This window comes from Ambystoma mexicanum, chromosome 8 (genome assembly GCF_040938575.1).
Source record: "Ambystoma mexicanum isolate Mex_15411 chromosome 8, UKY_AmexF1_1, whole genome shotgun sequence".
Lineage (NCBI taxonomy): Eukaryota > Metazoa > Chordata > Amphibia > Caudata > Ambystomatidae > Ambystoma > Ambystoma mexicanum.
The window spans coordinates 54,951,965-54,974,341 of NC_090929.1; the positions used below are offsets into that span (position 1 = coordinate 54,951,965).

Below are 22,377 nucleotides of genomic sequence, written 5' to 3' on the forward strand. Positions count from 1 at the left end.
AATGTACAGTCACCTCCTCACACAGTCACAGGGGGAGGAGTATGGATCCTGCACCCCTGAGCAGCCTTGGACTTTGTTCTAGATTTTCTTTTCTTAATATTCCTATCACCACATCCCCCTTTTCCCTTTCTTCCCGTCCATCCATCCGTCCTCCATCTATTCATTCGAGCATTCATCCATCCCTGCATCCCCTGTGCCCCTCACATGTGTCTTCTCTTTCGTTCGATCCATGCTTCGCTCGTCTTCACTCTCATCTGATAGAGGCCATTGCTTGAGGACCTGTGATAGAGAGGTCACGAAGTTCATGGGACCATGGCAACACTTCAGTGAGAACTAAAAGCTTCAGCTGCTACTTTGTGGGGGGGCGTTCATTTATTTGCAATCTGCTGCCCCTTCTGGGCTTTGCCGTCTCAGGTAATGCCTGAGTGTGCTAATGGAAAGGACGGACCAATAACCGCCCCCAGCATCTCCCCCCCGCCCGCCTTCCCCCCCGCACCCGCGTTATCGTTAACAGCAGTGGAACAAGTGGCTGCACTGCCAAGCTGCATCACAGATTGAGACACTGCATCACAGATTGAGACACTGCATCACAGATTGACAAACTGCATCACAGATTGAGACACTGCATCACAGATTGACAAACTGCATCACAGATTGAGACACTGCATCACAGATTGACAAACTGCATTTGTATCACAGTTCAGCTCCTAAAACATATCTTCATGCTATTCCTGAAAAGTGAGTACTATGAAGAGAAACTCCCCCTCCCACCCCCCCCCCCCCCCCAACCACCCGCCGAGAAAGGGACTACGTGCAACTTGTTTCAATCCTGTGTGGGGTTGTACCCCCGCCTTCTGCAGTCACCTCGCTCTCTCTCTCCCTACATCCCTCCCTCCCGTCCTTATTACTTCCTTCCTTCCTTCCCTTCTCTCTTTGAATCATTCTCTTTCTATGTTTCTCTCTTTGAACCGTTCTTTCTTTTTTCTTTGTTTCACTCTTTGAATCCTTCACTCTTTCTGGTTCCATGTAATTTCATCGACAGTAATTACTTTGTGGTAATTTACTACAAAGTAATGACTTCGAAATTATACTTCGAATGTTTTATTTTTTATTTTGGAGGTGCCCCGAAGTACTTGGTAGTTAACTACCATGAAGTAATTACTGTTGAGAAAGCAACAGGATACTGTCTTCCTTTGTTTCTCTCTTTCAATCGTTCTGTTTCTTCATGTCTGTCTTTGAATCATTCTCTTTCTTTCTTTGCTGCTCTCTTTGAATCGTCCTCTCTTTCCTTCTTTGTTTCTCTTTCAATCTTTCTCTTTCTTTGTTTCTCTCTTTAAATATTTCTCTCTTTGAATCTTTCTTTCCTTATCTGTTTCTCTCTTTGAATCTTTCTCTCTTTCTTTGTTTCTTTCCTTAAATCTTTATCTCTTTCCTTCTTTGTTTCTCTCTTTTATTTATTTGAGTATCAAACTTTACACATAACATCAATAGTAAAACACAGAGAATACCAAATTATACATATATAATATTCAGCAATCAAAAGCTCATATTACCATTTCAAAATGTTCTCTCTTTGAATCTTTCTCTCTTTGAATCTCTCTCCTTTGACTCTCTTTTTGAATCCTCCTCTCCTTCTTTGTTCCTCTATTTGAATCATTCTCTCTTTCCTTCTTTCTTTATCTTTGAATCTTTCTTTCGTTGTATCTCTATTTATCTCTTTGAATCTTTCTCTCTTTCCTTTTCTGTTTCTCTCCTTGAATCTTTCTCTCTTTGAATCTTTCTCTCCTTTGAATCTCTTTTTGAATCCTCTCTCTTTCTTTGTTTCTCTCATTGAATCTTTCTCTTTTTTGTTTCTCTCTTTGAATCATTTTCTCTTTCTTTGTTTCTCTCTTTGGAACGTGCTCTTTTTTTGTTGCTCTCATGCCATTGTTCTTTCTTTATTTCTCTCTTTGAATCTTTCTTTTTTCCTTCTTCATTTTACTCTTTGAATTGTTCTCTCTTTCTTTCTTTGTTTCTCTCTTTGAATCGTTCTCATTTTTTTGTTGCTTTCTTGGAATCGTTCTTTCTTTATTTCTATCTTTGATTCTTTCTCTTTTCCTTCTTTGTGTCTCTCTTTGAATCACTCTTTCTTTGTTTCTCTCTTTGAATAGTTCTCTCTCTCCTTCTTTGTTTATCTCTTTGAATCTTTCTCCCTTCTTTGTTTATCTCATTCAATCTTTATCCATTTCTTTGTTTATCTCTTTGAATCTTTTTCTTTCCTTCTTTGTTTATTTCTTTGAATCTTTCTCTCTTTCTTTGTTTCTCTCTCTGAATCTTTCTTTTGTCCTTCTTCATTTCTCTCTTTGAATTGTTCTCTCTTTATTTGTTCCTCTATTTGAACCATTCTCTCTTTCTTTCTTTGTTTCTTTCTTTGAATCGTTCTCTCTTTCTTTCTTTGTTTCTCTCATTGAATAGTTCTCTCTTTCCTTCTTTGTTTATTTCTTTGAATCTTTCTCTTTTCTTTGTTTCTCTCTTTGAATCTTCCTCAATTTCTTTGTTTATCTCTTTGAATCTTTCTCTCTTTCCTTCTTTGTTTATTTCTTTGAATCTTTCTCTCTTTCTTTGTTTCTCTCTCTGAATCTTTCTCTCTTTTGAAGCTTCCTCTCTTTCCTTCTCTTTCTTTCTTTGTTTCTCTCTTAGAATCTTTCTTTCTTTTTGTTTCTTTCTTTCTTTCATCTTTCTTTCTTTCGTTCTTTCCTTCTTTGTTTATTTCTTTGAATCTTTCTCTCTTTCTTTGTTTCTCTCTCTGAATCCTTCTCTTTTTCCTTCTCTCTTTCTTTCTTTGTTTTTTCTTAGAATATTTTTCTTTCTTTCTTTCTTTCTTTCTTTTTTTCTTTCTTTCTTTCATTCTTTCTTTCTCTTTCTTTCTTTCTTTCTTTCTTTCTTTCTTTCTTTCTTTCTTTCTTTCTTTCTTTCTTTCTTTCTTGATCTTTTTCTTTTTCTTTCTTTTTTTCTCTCGTAAAATCTTTCTTAGTGTATTATAATGTGCCACTGTGAGCAGTCACATTTAGCACCTCCAAAATGAAGGGAAGGGGGGGCATGCACCAGATCTTTCACAGGCTTTGGAAACATTTCCAGCAGTTATGTGCCATGGGAGGCGGAAGGAGAAAAGGAAAACTCTGATATATGCAAGAAGCCGGTGGAAGCGGGGGAGGTGCAGGAACATGCAAAGGAATGGAGGCAGGGGAGGTGAAAGAGCAGACATCTGGTGATAGAAAAAGTGCATCATGGCTGATCGCAATGGTATCCAAATAACCAGTCAGTGCAATGGGAGCCAGGTAACCAGTCAGTGCAATGGGAGCCAGGTAGCTAGTCAGTGCAATGGGAGCCAGGTAGCCAGTCAGTGCAATGGGAGCCAGGTAGCCAGTCAGTGCAATGGGAGCCAGGTAGCTAGTCAGTGCAATGGGAGCCAGGTAGCCAGTCAGTGCAATGGGAGCCAGGTAACCAGTCAGTGCAATGGGAGCCAGGTAGCCAGTCAGTGCAATGGGAGCCAGGTAGCCAGTCAGTGCAATGGGAGCCAGGTAGCCAGTCAGTGCAATGGGAGCCAGGTAGCTAGTCAGTGCAATGGGAGCCAGGTAGCCAGTCAGTGCAATGGGAGCCAGGTAGCCAGTCAGTGCAATGGGAGCCAGGTAACCAGTCAGTGCAATGGGAGCCAGGTAGCCAGTCAGTGCAATGGGAGCCAGGTAGCCAGTCAGTGCAATGGGAGCCAGGTAGCGTATAGGGCAAGGAGTTATGAGATTCTAGTTGAAACGATTTCCTAAAGAGAAAGGCTTTGATTGTTTTGCATAAATGAAGATGGTTCTCCAGAGATCAGATAGTGACCGGTAGATCATTCCTGAGAGAGGTCCCAGCTTCATCCAGAGTTCTGCCTCCCTGCTCTATTCTCCTGAAGGAAGTTCCCACCATTGCTCTTGAACTCGCGGATCTCAGGAGCCTTGTGGGGAGGTGGGGTATATCTGTACTTTCTCTCTAAAGTAGACCAGGCCATAGTTCCAATCGGCTCGGTGGGAGAGACAACGAACGATCAACTAATGCACGCTCTAAGAGTGAGCCAGTTGAAGGGGAGAAGTGCAAGTGTGATGTCATCCATAGGTTTGAGGCCAAGGACTAGCCTGGCTGCTTTGTTCTGAAAAGTTTCAAGTTGTTAGATGAGCCATTTAGAGAGTCCCATAAGGAGATCATTGTAATAGTCAAGCCGTGAAAGAGCCAAAGCGACCTTCTTCTGAATTCATTGAGTCATGTTTCGGATGCACCAGAGGAGATGAAGCCGAAAACAAGACGTCTTTGTGAGTTCATAGATCTGTGGTTGGGACTGAATGCCATTTGGTGAAGACAGAATAGCCTGAACAAATGATTTGTATTAATAAAACGATGCAGGTAATTCTGTTTCTGAAAAAGAGGTCTGCTAATCAGGCCACCATTTTCATAATGCTCCATGCCAAAAATGTAGTGCAGTCATGTGCCTTTCCTGGGACTGACATCCCTAGCACCAGCCCCAAAGAAGCAGCAGGGCAGGTTCAAAAGTCACATGCCGCCTGACAGATGCTGGAGTTCTGACAGGCAGAGGTGGCCAGTTAATCTTCTACACCTTTGATCAAAACATAATAGCTATGCACACTAGTCAGCCTGGTTGTATGTTAAACTGTAAATATACATGGTGTCTGGTTATGACATGGTAGCAACTAAGTTCACACAATTATACAGCCACAGCATTTGGATATCATATTATGTCAGCTTGGTGGGCAGTGTTTCAGCCATGACAGGGCTGAGGCATACTAGCCATCTGGCCTGGATGTCTCCACAACAGCTATGTGGGACAACGCCCAGGAAGCTGCCTCATCAATTCTCCTGATGGAGGTCAACACCTTCCTCCTTGTGAAAAAGAATGCATCCTGGAGGTCCCCTGGAAAATGGTGCTTCAAAGGCAGTCTGGCATATCAAAAGCACTCTCGCTATTCTCTGTGCTTCTCTTCCACAGTTGGTCTTTAGTGTTTTGATTAGTGATGTGCATTGAATGTTTTGACTAAACTCCCTATTTTTATGGAACCCTTATGGGACATTGCTTTACTTTGGTACCAATGTACTCTTGCTGTTTGTGTTGCAACTGTATCAACTCACACCCCTGCCGAGGATTGGGCTTGCCCTCGGCCCACCTTCACCTTTATGATTGGGATCACTTTTAGTTTAATAGTAGTGTGGGGCACAGTACGCGTTTCAGACACTACTCATCACTCTCCTCCTGCTTAATAGTAGTCGTTGTGTCACAGGGGTGAAAAGAGCAGCAGACCATTGAAAACTCCTCCCAGTTTCTTTGCTGAGGAGGAGAAGGTGGGGGAGGAACCCTGATGCATGGAGCCAGGAAAAGGGGAGAGAAGTCTTCAAGGCGCTAAGGCAGAGGCTGTTATCAATCACCCAGTCCTGGATTGGGGGCAAGAAAATCAGTGATGTAATGCAGTTCACCTACAGGACCAGGAAGGTTGCCTAGGTTTGGGGAATGGCAATGTGTGGAATGATGGGATCAGTTAACAGCTTAACATTAGTATTAAAAACGCTGTGGGGTTTAAATGGAGTGTTGGGGGCAGGGGTACTCCACAGAGCTCGTGGGTTTCGAGAGAACACTAACCTGACCGGAATCTCCCTGTCTGACAAGAAGCACGAGATCAGATTCAAGGCAGGACCAGAAAAGACCAATATATCTCAAGGCAGCAGAGAAGGGTCGTGTGGGTGACAGTGCCCCCAAAAGGTGGAGGAAAATGAGAATAGAAGGGAATTAGCATCCAAAGAGATCGGGATCCCAGCAGATTCCATGCATCTGGCTGGTCTGAAGCCTGAGGAATGCGTCATGTCTCTCGCCGAATCCAAGCAGTCATGTTATGTTGTGTTATTGTGAGACAAGGGAAATTGGGCAAAAAAGCCAACTGGGACACTGCGCTTCCAATCGTGATGTAAGGGAGGAGGGAAGCAGCAGGTATCTGGAAAGTGTGGGTACGTTGCCCAAATAAACCACAGTAAAGTTAAGGTAATTTGGGGATGTTTCCAGTCTCACTGCGCCAGCACAAAGGAAAAATAGACACCGCTTAGGTTGCAGATTTATTTAGGTGAACATGGTACAGCCTGACACGTGTTTCGAGCAGTCCTTGCTCTTCCTCAGAGGCTTTAGTTGAAAGGATTCTTGTGCATGAAAGCATGCTTACTTGGGTTGTACTGAATATATATCCTCGCAATTGCGGAAGGTGTAGAGTAAATGATCCGACCTGGTGGTCTGCAATAGGCGTGTCTGGGTGGGGAAACACTTGTCAGGCTGTACCATGTTCACCTAAATAAATCTGCAACCTAAGCGGTGTCTATTTTTCCTTTGTGCTGGCGCAGTGAGACTGGAAAGATCCTCAAATGATGTTATGTTATTGCAATGTGTAGAGCGCATCATTCACCCGGAGGTATCTTGGCGCTGAGGAGGAAGGAGCGTCAAAGGAGCGATAGCAGGGGAACTAGAACAGGCATGTCTTTAACGCTTTCCTGAAACTGAAATGGCCTGACAGATTTGTTACTGTTAAAGGTAGGTCATTCCACATTTGAGCGGCTGCAATAGAAAAAGCACGTCCACCAATGCGTGACCTACGGAACATGGGAACCGACAGCAGGCCGGCAGAAGCTGAGCGAAGAGAACGAGTGGGGACATAGCGAGTGAATTTCGCCTGGAGGTACTCAGCCCCCCCGTCCATGCAGCGCCCGGTGTACTATACAAAGAGCCTTGAACTTAATCCGCTGCATGACGGGGACCCAGGGGAGGGCTCGTAGCACAGTCGAAATATGGGCCCCATACAGAGAACCTGTCGCTACCATGGCAGCAAGATGTTGTAAGCGCTGCAGCCGTTGGATCATGCCCTTGGGTTGAGCCAGATACAAGGAGTTACAGTAATAAAGTCTGCTCAGCACAAGGGCCGCGACTACCGGGGGATGAAGGGCTGCCGGCAGCATGGGGAGGACCTTCCTTAAAATTTGTAAGTGAAAAGGACCCATCTTGCAGACAGCGGACACTTGGTCATTCATAGAGAGAGAGGAGGAAAGAATCACTCCCAAATTCCTCACCTTGATCACTGGCACCGGGAGGGTACGCAGGGCACCAGGCCAAAAGGAAGAAACCCAGAGAGTGGGCCATGCCCACTGTGGCGTGATTCTTTGATATACGCTGCTGCCGTACCTCTTGACCGATACTTGAGTTTACATGACACTGAGCTGGAGGCAAGGCACCCTTTATTTGCTGCGCCAGGGGAGACACCTTGTATGGCCACACGCCCTTGGCGCACCTTGAGCCGCCGCTGAGCACAACAAGGGCATGGAAAAGGCACATTTAATTGCGAGCTTACAATACGTTCTGAGCTCTTCCGGGAGAGAGCGCTGCGTTTTCAGATTTATCCACAGGAAACTGAATATTGAGCGACTATAAAGTAAGCTTACCATTGGCTGGTCACCAAAAGGAGTTGGTGATGGAGGACATCCTTGACTGGTGCACTTCTAGTGAAAAGAGTCCAGGTTGTTTCTCAGGTAGTTTTCACTATTGTACTACCAAGTGCATAACCCAAGTGAGACCCACTGATACTGTGAAATCTGAATATGTTTTGAGAACAACACCGCCCGCATTAACATCACTTGTTTACATTTCATAAAACCCTCACATCATCAGTCAAAATGATTGTTTCTTTTAAAATGATGGCAATGCTATTTCAATTGTTACCGCTGTGTTACATAAAGCATTACTCGAATGGCAGGTGTGCCAGTGTGTGTAGTATATGACAAAGTGTAATCTGCTTGTGAGACAGGAGCACACTGTGCACCCTCTGTCCTTTGCTTTCAGCTCCAAGCCTCAACGCCTCCCCCAGTAATAGCTTCGTAAATCAGAGGAAGAGACTAGGCTAAGGCAGTAGTAGCAATGTCAATGATGTTATGATAATATTACAATTTATATAGTGCTTAGTGATAGGTGTGTCATATTGGAACCTCTTTGATAAAGGGGTTCTTACTAGCCCCTCATTTAATTAAACTCAATTCATATTTAGTTTTCTGTTACATTTGAATCCCCTGCTTCTCCCCGCCACTGCAGATCCAAAAATATATTTAAGTGATTCTAGTGAAAAAGTATGATTTTAATACCAAACTGCAAGGAGGAGTGCGGAGAACAAGTGAGTGGGGGAACGGGAGGTGCTAGGGTATATGTGCACAACACAAAATAGAGCCTTTGACAATCATTGACCTCCTTTTCAGCAAACGCATTTTTGATTTACTCAAAATCATACGTAACAATGTACTTTCTCAAAAAAATGGAATCAAAATTACAATTTTTACTTGAAAGTCAAAATTGAATATTAGCACATTTGACATTTTTTTCCAACAAAAAATTTCACTGGCAATGTTATACATTTATACAGGGGGCCACTGATACAGACAGGGCCCAGGTCTGCCTGCTTTGGCTCATGAGCGGATATGACCATTCCGGATAAAATGCACTCTCAGCTGAGGAAGGGAGCAGCAACCACCTGGGATCACTGATAGTGTAAAGCAGCCACGGCATTAACAACTCCACTGAGCAGCCTTACCCCAGCACGTTCAGGGAAGTGGCACTGCTTCTCGGAGGACATTTACCTGACAGTGGAACAGCTTCATTTCACAGCCATCCATCCACTCAACCAAGCCTTCTCAAAAACAACAAAGACATTATGTCTCCTCCTCCCAGAATCTTCCTGCAATTTGCCAAAGAAACACAATCCCTGTAGCAAGTCCCTCTAACTTTCTGTCCTTTTAATTTCCACAGTTCATTTTCTAGCTTTCTGAGGGGAGTTTTGCTGCAATTGTGAGTCCAGCAAGCATCTTTTTCCTGGAGATCTTTGCGCTGTCCACCAAGACATCAGGAGGGGAAGGAAAGGTCTCTGCTAGATGCGGCGTAGCGCTTTACAGTATTGTCTGGTTCTTCTTCCGCACCTTCTAGCAGACCCACTAAGCCCAGATTTAATCACCTGGCTCTATTCTTTAGGTCGTCAACATTGCAACACAAATCATTAATTACATTTTTGTTGTCATGCTCCATTCGAGTAACATCCTGTGCTATATTGTGAATGTGTCTGTGCCTCAGTGTACCTGTTCTCAACTAGTGAATGTGCTCCCACTCCCCTCTCTGTCTTTCAGGCACATTTATAAAGCCAACTATGGTGCTTGAAGGGGACATTTTACTCCCCATGTGACTATCATTCTAGCCAGAATCATATCCCATCTGAAATGACCAGCCCTTTTAAAGCAACTGTGCAAGGTGGGGGATCTCTTGGTGTGAGCTGTCTTCAACAGTATTATTCCTTCATGTGGTTGCACTTACCGTTGAAGCCTGGTAGACAGATGGCAGGCATGTGGGAAGAGTGGGCTAGTGGGGAAATGGAGAGGGCAGGTGGAGAGAAGGAATGTCTGGTAAAGAGAAGACCCATGATACTGGCTGCTGGTGAAGGAAAAAGTGAGAGTTGGACGATGGAGGTTCCCGTAAGCAAAGTATATGTGAAATTGTGTTCTGTGAAGAAGGCGTGCAGTCAGCTGGAGGCATAGTGTTACTAGAGTGACTATTCAATTAAAGTAATAGTCACTGCTGAGTAGATACAGACTACCCACTGTTTCTGCCATGGTGCTGTGGTGAAAACTCTTAAAGATTACTTGTCGCGGGCCGTGTGTCCCAATTGTGACCAGAGGAGACACCTTTGCACTCATTGTGTGCTTCCCAAATCAATGAGATTTCTTGGTATTAATCACCCCTCAAACATTTGACATTTAAAGTATTTGAATCGAATCATGCTCAAAACATGTCTGTCATTGTTGAACATTGTTGGGGATGTGTTTGACTGAAAAAGTAACAATTAAAGTGACACCGCCTTTTAAATACGAAATTCCTTTTGCTTGGAATCACTGAGGCTAAAATAGAGTCACAGGATGAAAATCTGTAAGGCTAAACCAAGCCGTGCTCAAGGGTTAATTATTGGGTACAAACCCTTGATGCAGTGCCGCCGCATGGAGGGACAAAGTATTGCCACTTTTGCAGCAAGATAAAGTGTTCTGCAGTTTTATTCTAATTGGCAGGTCACCTCCTAAAATGTGGTATTTTGATATAGTGCTTAATGTGTATTCCCTTTGCTTCTAATTGCTGTAATAATAGCTGATCTTTCTACCCATTTTTAATGGTACGCTATTCCTCGAGCATGGAAGGGTGAAAGGCTGACCCTACTGGGATTTCAGCTTGCAAAATGCAGGCTGGTCACGTATCAGAGGTGAGCACTTAACTCATTCAGCTATCCATCCGGACAGACTTATGCTCTCACGAGTCTTTGAGAGGGGGGGTGTTGTAACCTCTGAGTGCTAAAACCTTGTTCTGTCTTGGAAAGGAACCCATCGGAGGGTACAACGTTCTCTGAGCAGTTTACAATAGTTCTGTGCCAATGACACTGGAGCCTCCTAGACTTTCAGCATTAGTGTGCCCGAGAAGCGGGCGGCATAGTATGTGATTTCTCTTGGTAGGGAATTGGCATTTCTGATAGCATTGGGATGAGTCATTCATAGAAGGACACTGACATTATTGGACTACTCATGGAAAGAGGTTGGCATCTCAGAGTGCACAAGGAGGGGTCCCTCACATGGGGTCGTTGGCATTTGAGGGTTAAACCTGGAATCTATCACAGATCCCACACCTTGGAGGGGTTTAGCGTGGATCGGTTTGGGTTGGCATTCCAAGTTCCCATCTTATATCTGAACGCCCTGAAGTGAGTTATTTTGTAATATAAATTGGTATAAAAATCAATAAATACATTTTTTTAAAATACCTGTCTTAGAGGGGCTGGCCTCTCTACTCATCCTGGATCTATGGACCGTGGATCATTTGAGGTTATCTTTTTGGATCACCTTGCAAGGCCTGACCTTATAACTGTGGTGTTGGCATTTGAGGGTTTCAACGTGATCTGCTCTAGGGATCTGGGATTTGTGGGGGTATTGGGATCTGTTACTAGAATGGGAAACATTGCTGTGGATACCAGCTTCGGGATCCCTTCCTTGGCAAAATGAGGGGTGTTCCAAAGAATTCCTGTCTCCTGTGCAGATTAAGCCGAGCTTTGAGTATATTTCCTGACGACCACCCTCAACGTCGCTTCCTCCATGGCTACGCTGAAGGGGCTTTGGACACGGTGACCTTGGTTCTAGGCGTTCCTTCCTGGAACTATTAGGGAGCAATTCAACTTTGGTTTTCTATTTAAAGCAGAAGGGCACTCTACTGAAAACATGGTCTGAAAGAGTAGTTTCCTCCCCTCTGCTCTCACCCCCCCAAGCTTGGATTCGCCAGGTACAGCAGAGGATGCATGAGGAGTGGTCAACCATCCTTGTCTCTCTAGGTAGACAAGAAGGTTGACGAAACAGGGTCTGCCCACGCTTTGTGTCTGAGTAGAGAAGAGGGGGGCAAAGTGAGGTCTATTTGCCTTGAGCGTCCAGGCAGTATAGGAAATTGACATGATGAGGCATGTCCACGTTTTGTGTCCAGGCGGTACATGGGATGGACGAGAAGAGGCCTGTGCACCATGTGTATGCAGGGAGCACATGAGATTAACCTGAAGAACCCTGCCTATTCTTTGTGTCTGAAAGAGAAGAAGGCCGTGTGAATAGTTCACTGGCTTGTGTGCCCTGGTAGAAAACATGGTGATTTAGGCGATGACTGGCTGCGAATGAAATTGACGAGAAGAGGCCTGTCCACCTTCTGTATCCAGGCTGTGCATGAAATTGATGTGAAGAGACCTGTCCACCTTCTGTAGCCAGGCTGTTCATGAGATTGACGAGAAGAGGCCTGTCCATCTTCTGTATCCAGGCTGTGCATGAAATTGACAAGAAGAGGCCTGTCCACCTTCTGTATCCAGGCTGTGCATGAAATTGACGTGAAGAGACCTGTCCACCTTCTGCAGCCAGGCTGTTCATGAGATTGACGAGAAGAGGCCTGTCCACCTTCTGTATCCAGGCTGTGCATGAAATTGACAAGAAGAGGCCTGTCCACCTTCTGTATCCAGGCTGTGCATGAGATTAACCTGAAGAGTCCTTCCATTCTTTGTTGTCTGGGAGAGAAGAAGGCCGCGTGAATAGTGCTCTGGTAGAAAACATGGTGGGTGAGGCGAGGTCTGTTTGCCTTCTGTATCCGGGCACTACACAAAGTCGATGTGAAGACGTCTACCTACCCTGCCTGTACACTTAGAGATGAAGGTGAATGAGAAGAGGTCACGCGCATGGTCTGTCAAGGCGAAGTCAACATGAAGAGGTCTATCCAGACTTCCTATCCATGTAGAGAAGGAGGTGAACAAGAAGTGGTCTGTTTCCTTGTGTGTCCAGGCAGAACATTAGGTTGATGTGAAGAGGTCTACCTACCCTGCCTGTCCAGGAAGAGGAGGAGGGTGATAGGAAGAGGTCTATCGCCTTGTGTGTCCAGACAGTGCATGAGATTAATCTCAAGAGGTCTAGTCACCCAGCATGTCCAGGTGGGGAAGGACGTAGGCAAGAATTGGTTAGTCCGCTTGTGTGTCCACAAAGAGCACACATCTGACATGAAGCTGTCTAAATCACCTCGCGAGTCCAGGTGGACGAGAAGAGCTCTATCTGCCTTCTGTCACCAAACGGCGAATGACATGGAGGTGAATGGGTCATCTAGCTTCCTGGTGTACCTGGGGAGCTCACCTTCTTCTCGCACAAAAGGTTGGCCAACGAGGGAACAGTTGGAAAGACATTGATTGTCGCAGACGATGCTTCGCTTTGGGGATGGATGCTAGTTCTCCGTCTTGACGGGTCTGATCTTCATCTCCGTGAACTTCAGCGAGTACTGCCAGCCTGTCCAGGAGGACCACTCGATGCCATCGGCATAGGAGGTGTGGTGCCCCTTCAGGTACTGGCCGTTCAGGTTGGAGGTGTGACAATTGCGGTACCACCAAGCTCCGTGGTAGAAGGCGGCACAGTTGTTTTCCGAGTGGTCATTGTCTACGTCTTTGGTGGTGAACCTCATGCCGTCATGCTTCAGGAAGGAGTCACCTGCAGGGGGAAAAAGATCAGAAAGGTTAGAGGTCAGATGCATCAGGCGCCTCGAAGTTACCAGGCGTGTTGGATTGGAGCCTCTGGAATGATGGCTGCCATATCCTGGGTTATTCGCATGAGCAGTGACTAGCCAACCAGTCTGCTACATAGTGGTATCCACTGGCCTCGGTGGATAAAGGGCCAGTCATGCTTTAGGAGAGCCGGTCGCATGTCGGGATCTGTATGACAAGTGCAGGATCTCCCTGACATGTGGCTACTCTCCCCGGCTATCTAGTAATATCTTCGCTCACCACAGTGAGAGCAATCTTTTAATTTCAAGTGACAATGTTAGTGGTAGTGGCCTATAGATAATGCCATCTGGTCTAGCACTTGTCTTTTCTGCTGCCTCATGCATGCCCATTTTATCGAATTTATTGCGTGGTAGTACTATGTACACTTGCCCACATTTCTGTTTGCGGAAGCGCAAGTATGCACAATGGTGAATTCTGAACATGTGGTGCCACCCTAGTGTGTGACTATCACTTTTGGTGCAATTGTGCAAAGTTGTGTGCTGTGGCTGGGGTGCCATGCTGTCACAAGGATGCACTGCCATTGCATACCCCATTGCCCCTAATAGTCCAGCTGAAGGTGGGCAAAAGTGATGGCACACTCAAGAAAGGGTATATATACCTAAACCAGGTACAAATATGACCCCAAAGATTGACTCCTAGCTCAGGTCGACCAATTTCTACAGTCAGGGCTAGACCAAAATATACGTGTAAGAAAAGAGATAGATGCTCTATGTTCCAAACAATACTCCCTCATAGAAAGTGATGTGTCATTGTCCCTCTCAATACTAATAGACCTGAAAAAATTGACACAGTACTCCTAAAATGTATACATTTCCATATTGATTCAATTTATTAGTTCAAATACAATGCAAATATTAACTAAAAAAACACCCATAGAATCACAAAGCGGATAAAAGCTCCATACAAATATCGCATCAACAAGATAAAAAATCACAACATACAACAATTTACGAGACACAAATAACAACAATATAAACAAGGCACTCATTAAGTGTCTCTACACTAAAACTCCCAACATGTTTCTGTTCTTATCACCACTTTGGTCAAACATTCATCAGGGGATTTTCTTTAAGATTTAAATTTCTTTAACACTTTGTGTTTAGGTTAATTCACATCACAAATGCAATGCCGGTTGAAACATTTAAATGGCACTTCTTCCGCAGCGTTCAACAAACAAATTGATAACTTCGCCTAGTTTCAAATCAATAGGGACTGTTCACTCTGTGTGATGCTCTTGCGTAGCATGTAACTCTTAGGTTACTTGCATAGCCACAAATGGAGAACTTGCAACTGGTACACTTTAATCTAACGGAACGGGTTGCAAGATAGGGGTCACTTAGTCCATAGCGCACCTGGTGGCAGAACGTTCAGGGCCCTCGCTGGGACATCCATGCAATATTTACACTTGAAACTAGCAAAGAATTACTTGCAAGTCACATCAAAATGCCATTGCAGCAGCTGCAGGAGCCAATTAGCGGTAAAGTGCTATAGGGTATAACTTATAAAATCATGCTTAAGTGCATTGCGATCTGTATGAGAAGACAAAGAAATGAGAAACCCTGTCACCAGATTAGGAAGCACCTAAACACAATGCTCAGTGCTCTATTGATGTGTTGAATGATGGCAGAGTGAAGCGTGAAATGGTGTGATTCAAGGAACGCAGGGTGTCCCGCCATCTGGCTGCATTTAGCAGTGGAACATTTCACTGGATTTTACTCTGGTAGTTTAGGGCAGGTAAAGGGGTCAGAATGTTAGAACAGGCATTAGGGGAAAAGGAAAGGTCGGTGGTGGAAACAGGGGATGGGGCCTGCACCCCATTAAAAATCCATAGCAAATACAGTGACATGTCCCAGGTGTCCTACAGCAGGTGTGATCAGGAACCTGCCGTGTTCGATGCGAATGAGCCTCAAGGTGACTAGGGCGATGTGTGGACAGGCGGGTGGATCCTGACCCTTTATACCCATAGTTTATATCTTCAAGTAACCAAGATGCTATTGTGAGGAATTCGACCATCCGCACGGGGAGTGTGCGCTTGCCTAGGCTTTTGTGAACATTTGTAAAAAATAGAATGATAGGAGTTCAACCTCAGAAAATGTGTGGGGCTAATCCGCACACATTTTCCGATGCTCGCCTCACAACAAACACATAGGGCCTCATTACGAGTTTGGAGGTAGCCATGGAGCAATTAGCTCCATGGCTGCCTCCAAACCGGGCTCCATTATCGGGTTCCTGCAATGGGGACTTACCGGGTCATTCCGACAAAGGAGGACCCGGTAAGTCCTCCTTGCAGGAACCATTCCCCATTCCCATTTGAGCCCCCATAGGGCTCAATGGGAATGGGGAGGTAGGTAACAACGGGCACATTACAAGTGTCCCGTTGTTACCCCCCTCTTCCCCTTGCGGGACCCGGAAAAGACATCTGGTTTTACCAGACGTCTGATCCGGTCCCGCAAAGGGAACCTTGTAATCGGTCCTGACGGAATGAAGGGCGCCGGTCCCGTATCAGCCCCCTTCATTCCGTCAGCACCAGGGTCGTAATGAGGCCCATAGTCAAGTGTACTCCAGAGGGACACATCCTTCAGGCGCAGTCCTCCCTGTCACATTTAGCTGAAATGTGACAGCCACAGGTACATCACAGCCTCTCAGGAAGGGAGAAGGCAATACCTTCCTCCGGCCATAGCCAGTCTAATTAAAATATCAAAGGCTCCATGGATACGCCCTGCCTATTGTTAAGTTCTGTGTGGGGGCAGCACATACTGATGAAAGTTAAATGAAAGCAGGAATTTGAAGAGGCCTGGTCACAGAACTAACACAAGGGACAGGAAGTAACACCTGTTTGATATGTAATGTGTCAACTTAAAGCTAGCTCACACCCCTCTTTATGAAGGGCAGTGAATGTCATGCCTGGGACAACTGTTTACAGTAGGTAACCCCTGCATGGAATCCCCTTTTTTCAAAAGTGAAACCACCAACACCTGACCAAGGACTAATCACAATAGATGTACTGCGCTACTGTTCAATGATGCCAGTCCAAAAGCTGGCTGCCTCACCCTGTACAGCGCTCTGCTGCTCTCAAACAATAATAAATAAATAAAATGAAAATGTAAACCCTTGGCTCCGTGCATAATGCCCAGTCCCATGACTTAATTCCTCTTTCAGCCGCAAGCTTCAGCTGAGATCTAGGCCCTCGCAAGCTATACCCCATAACGGGGAGCTCACTGTGAGTGGCACATCAAGAGTGAGGGCCTCTACCCCTCCACCCGCACCCCTTCCATTAACGCAGCGGGACAATGGCAGAGATCAATTCGGACGTGACTGGTTAATTCTAATAATCGACACTGCAAAGGAGATGTCGGTTAAACAACTTGAAGAGCTTAAGAAATTAGAAGAGGTCATTAAGAAACTGGTTCCATTGGAAGTATATACTAAGAGACTTGATGAGATCATTCGAGAAATGAATGATTTTAAAGAATCCACTGTATGGGATCGTATTAGACGCCTTAAGATCGATATTACCGACTTCTCACATGAGAAAGCCTTCCGTTACACCCAAGAAGGGTATGTGCCGGATCAACATTATGATGGGGCCCCCAGGTCACAATCACAAAAAAATGCGAGATTTACCAACACCTCGTTTAGTTCACATAGTTCGGATGATGATGCCTTTGCCCGCGGCATAGGTGGGAGACAGCAGAGACGTGGTAATAATCGTGGGCGAGGAAATGCCAACAGACGTAGGTCTCAGAATACCCGTCCTTTTCCAAGAGGTAGAGGACCATCAGTTGGTTTTTTAGATCAGGACTTACAAAATTGGGATTACGAACCACCAGTGACGAGGAGCAACAAAGCTTATTAATCAACTTGTCGACGTATATCCCCAGTCCAGTTGAGATATCAGTATTGGAAAAAGGGTTCGGGTTCGTTCCCACCATTGCCTATGACCGATTTGTCTCGAGGGTTGAAATTGAGGAATTATTCAGGAAAATACACTTGAGACAATATTTCCATGAGAATCCTTTTGAGGACGAGGAAAGGAATAGTGGTTTACATAATCGATCCACTTTTAGCCCACCTACTACTAGCCACAGCCCTGAATCTGTGGTGTTCGAGAGGAGGGTGTTGACTGATTTAGAAACATTGGAACGTACGCATTCTCCATATTCCTTCCAAAATTGTTCGGCGGCACAAAGGAAGGCTTTTGATTCTCTTAAGAAAAATACATCTATTGTGATACGCAGTGCCGACAAGGGTGGTGCGATTGTATTATTGAATCGGGAAGACTATGTCACTGAATGTTTAAAGCAGCTCTCAGATACGTCCTTTTACAAACTGGTTGAACAAGACCGTACAGGACGCCTGATGAATTTGATCGCCCACAAAGTTGAGAAAGCTAAGGATAGACACTGGATAACCCGGAAAGAAGCCGAATATCTGGTCAAGAAGGATCCCAGTGTTCCCTTGTTTTACATTTTGCCCAAGATTCATAAGACACTAACCAATTCTCCCGGGAGACCAATAGTGTCGGGCACTAATACAGTGCTGGAACCTTTAGCCAAATTTGCTGACTCCTTCTTAAAAGGGTTTGTTAGCAAAATGACTTCCTATGTCCAAGACTCTATGGCAGTGATTAAATTGATTGAGAATTTACATTTTAATCCACAAGAGGATATCCTTGTCACTATGGACATTATTTCACTGTATACTAAAATCCCTCAGATCTCCACACTGGATGTGATTGAGGAGTTGTTACTATCCAAACGTACATCGGGGATGACACCAAATTTGTTTATATTGTGGTGTACGGAGTTGGCTCTGACTGAGAATTATTTTCAGTTTGATAGCCACTTTTACCAACAAATCCATGGAACAGCCATGGGTTCAGCTGTGGCTCCTTCATTGGCAAACCTATATGTGGATTTTGTGGAACACATGAGTGTTTACAGCGAAAACAACATTTTCAGAGACCACATTAAGTTGTGGCGGAGGTACATTGACGACGTACTGATGATTTGGCATGGTGACCAAACCACTTTACTGGCGTTTTTTCAATGGCTGAACGAGATTAACCCCTTTTTGAAGTTCACTATGAATTCCCACAAGGAACAGATAGATTTTTTGGATTTAACCATCTACTCTGATTTGTCAACTAATGTATTGGGTTTAAAACCATTCCACAAATCCACTGACAGGAATTCTCTCCTCCGATATGATAGCTTTCATCCGAAGGCCTTGCGGGATAACTTACCGTTCGGACAATTCTTACGACTTAAACGTAACAGCAGTATGAGGGATACTTTCGAGTCCGAATCCACGATTTTGAGTCAGAATTTGATCCAGCGAGGTTATCCCGATAAGATTGTCAGAAGATCATTCAGGAGAGCCTCAAATAACCATCGAGAGGCCCTGCTTGAATATAGAACTAAAAGTTGTTCTTCTTGTACTGACCCATTGGTCTTTGTCAGTACCTTTAACCATCTGTCTAATCATGTGGTCAAGATTATTAAAAAACATTGGCACCTTTTAGCACAAGCTAAAATACCAGTGGCAAGTCCGCGCTGTGCTTTTAAAAGGGGACGCAATGTTAAAGAGTTGGTAAGTAGGAATGATATAAGTACCAAATTGGATAAACAAACCACCATTACCCAGCAGTGGGGGCTACCCAAGTTACGAGGACATGCTCCCTGCGGCACGTGTGTGTGCTGCCCCCTAACGAAACGTACCACCCAGGTTGACATCGGTCTCGCTAGACCCTGGGCTCAAAGGGAGTTCTCTAATTGCAACTCGAGCCATGTAATTTATGCCATCTGGTGTCCTTGTGACAAAATATACATTGGCAAAACGGAAAGAAAAATCAAAATCCGCATTAGTGAACATAGGAGCTGTATTAGATTAAGGAATCTGACAGCCCCTTTGGTAGGGCATTTTTTAATGCGGAACCATGGGTGTGACGAGTTAAGGTGGACAGTATTGAAAAAAATTGTGGTAACTAACAACGTCGCAGTGGATAAACAGACCTTATCAAGGGAGGAAACTAAACTCATTTTTTTGAGTAAGAGTCATTGTGTTGGTTTAAATGAGGCAATAGACTGGAATTTGTAGTCCCAGTTGCTTCATTACGACAGGTGAGTCTGATGACAGAGCCATTATGTTGTGTTTTTTTGCCTGGAATGTATATGGATTTTCAATCAATTGTGGACCATGGTTGTTCATACAAGTTATGGTGTGCAGGTTCAAGACACACTAGTTGGTGTCTTCCCCCCATATATATAAATAATTTTTTTTGCGGCTCAAAGTCTTGGGTACTTGGGTGAATTGCGTCTGGGGTAACGTGTTAAGTAGTGTCAAGAAATCACGTTTAATGTTACATGTTGACAGTGTACAAGATGCTCACTCACACATTTATTTGGCTGGGATGATGGGCTCGCTTGGGTTGAGTCCTGTGGGCTTGGTGATGCGGCTGTTGTGCCGTGTTGTTGTGACGAGCCGTTATAGTCGAGTGATGGTTGATGGGTGTGTATTTATTGACGCACTCAAAATCCATATCACGTGATTATCACGTGATCGGATGAATCCGTGTATTTTTTGTGGATACGCTTCGCCCGTACTCCAGACGTGAGGGTTCAGAGGAAGATTACGGCTTCCTTCGTAGTACACTCGAGAGTAATTCAGGTAAACAGGGCTGCTGCGAATAGGTCTGTCGATGTAGCCAGTGTCATAGAGTCTTGGGTGATTGATTTATTCTATCTACGCCACTTCGATGTGGTTGCTTGGTTGTATGGTGACTCCCGCTGTAGTTGGTGCAGGGGTTTGACCGCGAGTGTTAGATGTCACGTTTTATTATGAACGGACGATCCGCCCCTCCCTGTGAGAGTCGTGTTACTTACGAGACCTGTATACTCAGTGGCTGTGATGAGACTCATTGATGAGTGTCAATGTTTGGTCTCTCTCTTTTCTCCCATACTTTGTAGTTACACACGAGAGTTGCGGGTTTTGATCCATTTTGACCAGACTATGGGGGTCGACTGATGGGGTGACCACTGCTAGAATGTATGTAATTGATACACACAACGGAGAGTCTTATACCCTTCGGATTGAGGTAAGCTACTGTGAGCGTGCATGATTTGAGGGTGGATAGTTTCTGTAGGAGTCTAGGTTTACCCCTTGCAGACTCTGATCACCTAGGTTGAGATATCACCTGTACAGGTGATAGTACAATACTCTTTACTCGACCATTGTGTGAAAGATTAAGAGTCATTTAGTTTCATCTTTGTTTACCTCATGTTGTTTTTAGGTGGTCTTCAATTAAATAATACGAGTGCCAACTTGTCCAGAGATTTGGCTCTACTTCTTCCTCTTTGTGCTCGGATTTTTGACCTGATCAGTGTCTTCAGGCGCTCTAGTACTGGACCTGTGTGATTTCTATCGGAGGTACGGATAGAGACATCTACAAAAGACCTGTCGTAATTGTATGGTCGGTAGATAATGAAATTGTTGCACTTGTCCCCATTTTTTGTGCATGTAGCACGTTTTGAGAATGATTGTGGGTGCTCCCAATGAGGAGGCGCTATCTAATCGGTGCTGGTTGTCCAAGCTTGCCACGTGGTGCTGGTGGTGGTGGTGTTACCAGGGACATACCAATTAATATGGTGTGCCCGTCTTGGGTCCGAATTTCGGTCTTCTTGATTTCTACAGTGGTAGAGGCAAATTTAGGGTATTTACTACCCCTTTTCTACACCCCGCTGATTAATTGGTGCGGAGATGGTAATGATCAATTTAATAATTCGAGCAATTACGCCAGATTGATGTTGTTTATTCTGTGTTTATATTTAGGTGAGTTTTCCTGGAGCAGTCTACACGTTCAACTTTTTTCCATCTATAATCCACCTGACCACATGGGACCATAGTGCCCCTGAAGAATTTCTGTTTACCTAGACCTATACAGAAAGAAACATGTCGGGTTGGGGAATGTACTGTTAATTATAAACAGCTTCAAGTATAATTAGCTAGAGTCGGACCAGATTGTAGCATTCAAGTCTGACTCAGTAGTGAATGTGCATAGTCCACATTAATAATGGACTCATATTACAACTTTGTTTTTTAGTGTGATCATTTGTATAATGATAATTATTTGTAAAAAGTGTATGAATTGATGAATGGTTTGTGAGTGAATGCGGTATGGTTGACGTGTGTTGTCTTGTGGTTTTTAGATGGGAATGTTATATTGTACCAGCCCACGGATGAATTGGGGGGACTGGTTTATGACTTGAATGATATTGACATTCTTGATAATGTGTATTTTTTATGACAATTTTTTTCAGAAAATGTTAATAAACTATATTTAATAGTGCTGGTGTGTCGACTGGATTGAATTCTATTTGTTTCAACCCAGCATAATGGGTGTAATAAGACACATTGTTGTATATTTTATCTTTATGTCAATGAGCTAATGGGTGTTTGGAGACAGATAGACTGCTCTGGTACTCACCATATAAACACGAATAGTACTCTGACCTTCTTTGTGAAGTATTTTTGTGCTCTATCCAGGCCAGGTCACGGTATTGAGATATCCCTGGTATCCCCTGTTACTCTTGTATATTGATGAGAGATCAATTCATTTCTGCCCGAAGTCTAGCCCCTCCCACTTTGCAGCACCTAATAACATGTGCGGCGCTAGCAAGCGAAGCACCACTTCGGTGTTCTTTTCTCTCCCAACAGCGTGCGCGCAACAGAAATGCCACTGCACAGCCTCTTGGACTCCACCGTCATCTACCAGTGTACGCAGGGCCGGCCCTAGGATTTGCAGGGCCCTGGGTGGCAAAAAATGTGTGGGGCCCCCTTATTTCCTTCACAGAAAATTATGTCACAAAATGAGTCTTTAATATCCAGGGGAATCAAATGAACGGTGTTATTATATACATGTGAACTGTTAATATTATGTATTTTGCAATATCAGGAAGGAGGCTTATCTTGGAGTAGCCGACAGAGTGATCTGAATCATTTGTAGACAGGTAAGCCCCAGTGAGATAAATTGATTTGTCCAGGAGCACACCTTTTGTCAAGTGGCTAAGCCTGAATTTGAGGCCAATCTGTAACTCTGGCACTTGAGCACATATCTTCACAGCTGTAGATAGTAGAAATATTGTGTGTCTCTGGTCTTTTTGCAACTTTGGTTTGAAAACACAATCTG

At 44.4% G+C, this 22,377-nt stretch overlaps 1 protein-coding gene across 3 annotated transcripts in view; it reads right to left on the reverse strand.

Moving 5' to 3' along the window:
* Positions 1-8,285: 8,285 nt before the first annotated feature.
* FIBCD1 (fibrinogen C domain containing 1) overlaps positions 8,286-22,377 on the reverse strand; it is a 1,178,447-nt gene continuing 1,164,355 nt past the window's right edge. For all 3 annotated transcript variants that reach the window (XM_069609275.1, XM_069609274.1, XM_069609276.1), the window contains one exon: positions 8,286-13,116. In XM_069609275.1, the coding sequence (XP_069465376.1) occupies positions 12,857-13,116 (260 nt within the window). In that variant the 3' untranslated portion in view covers positions 8,286-12,856. The remainder of the gene's footprint in view (positions 13,117-22,377) is intronic.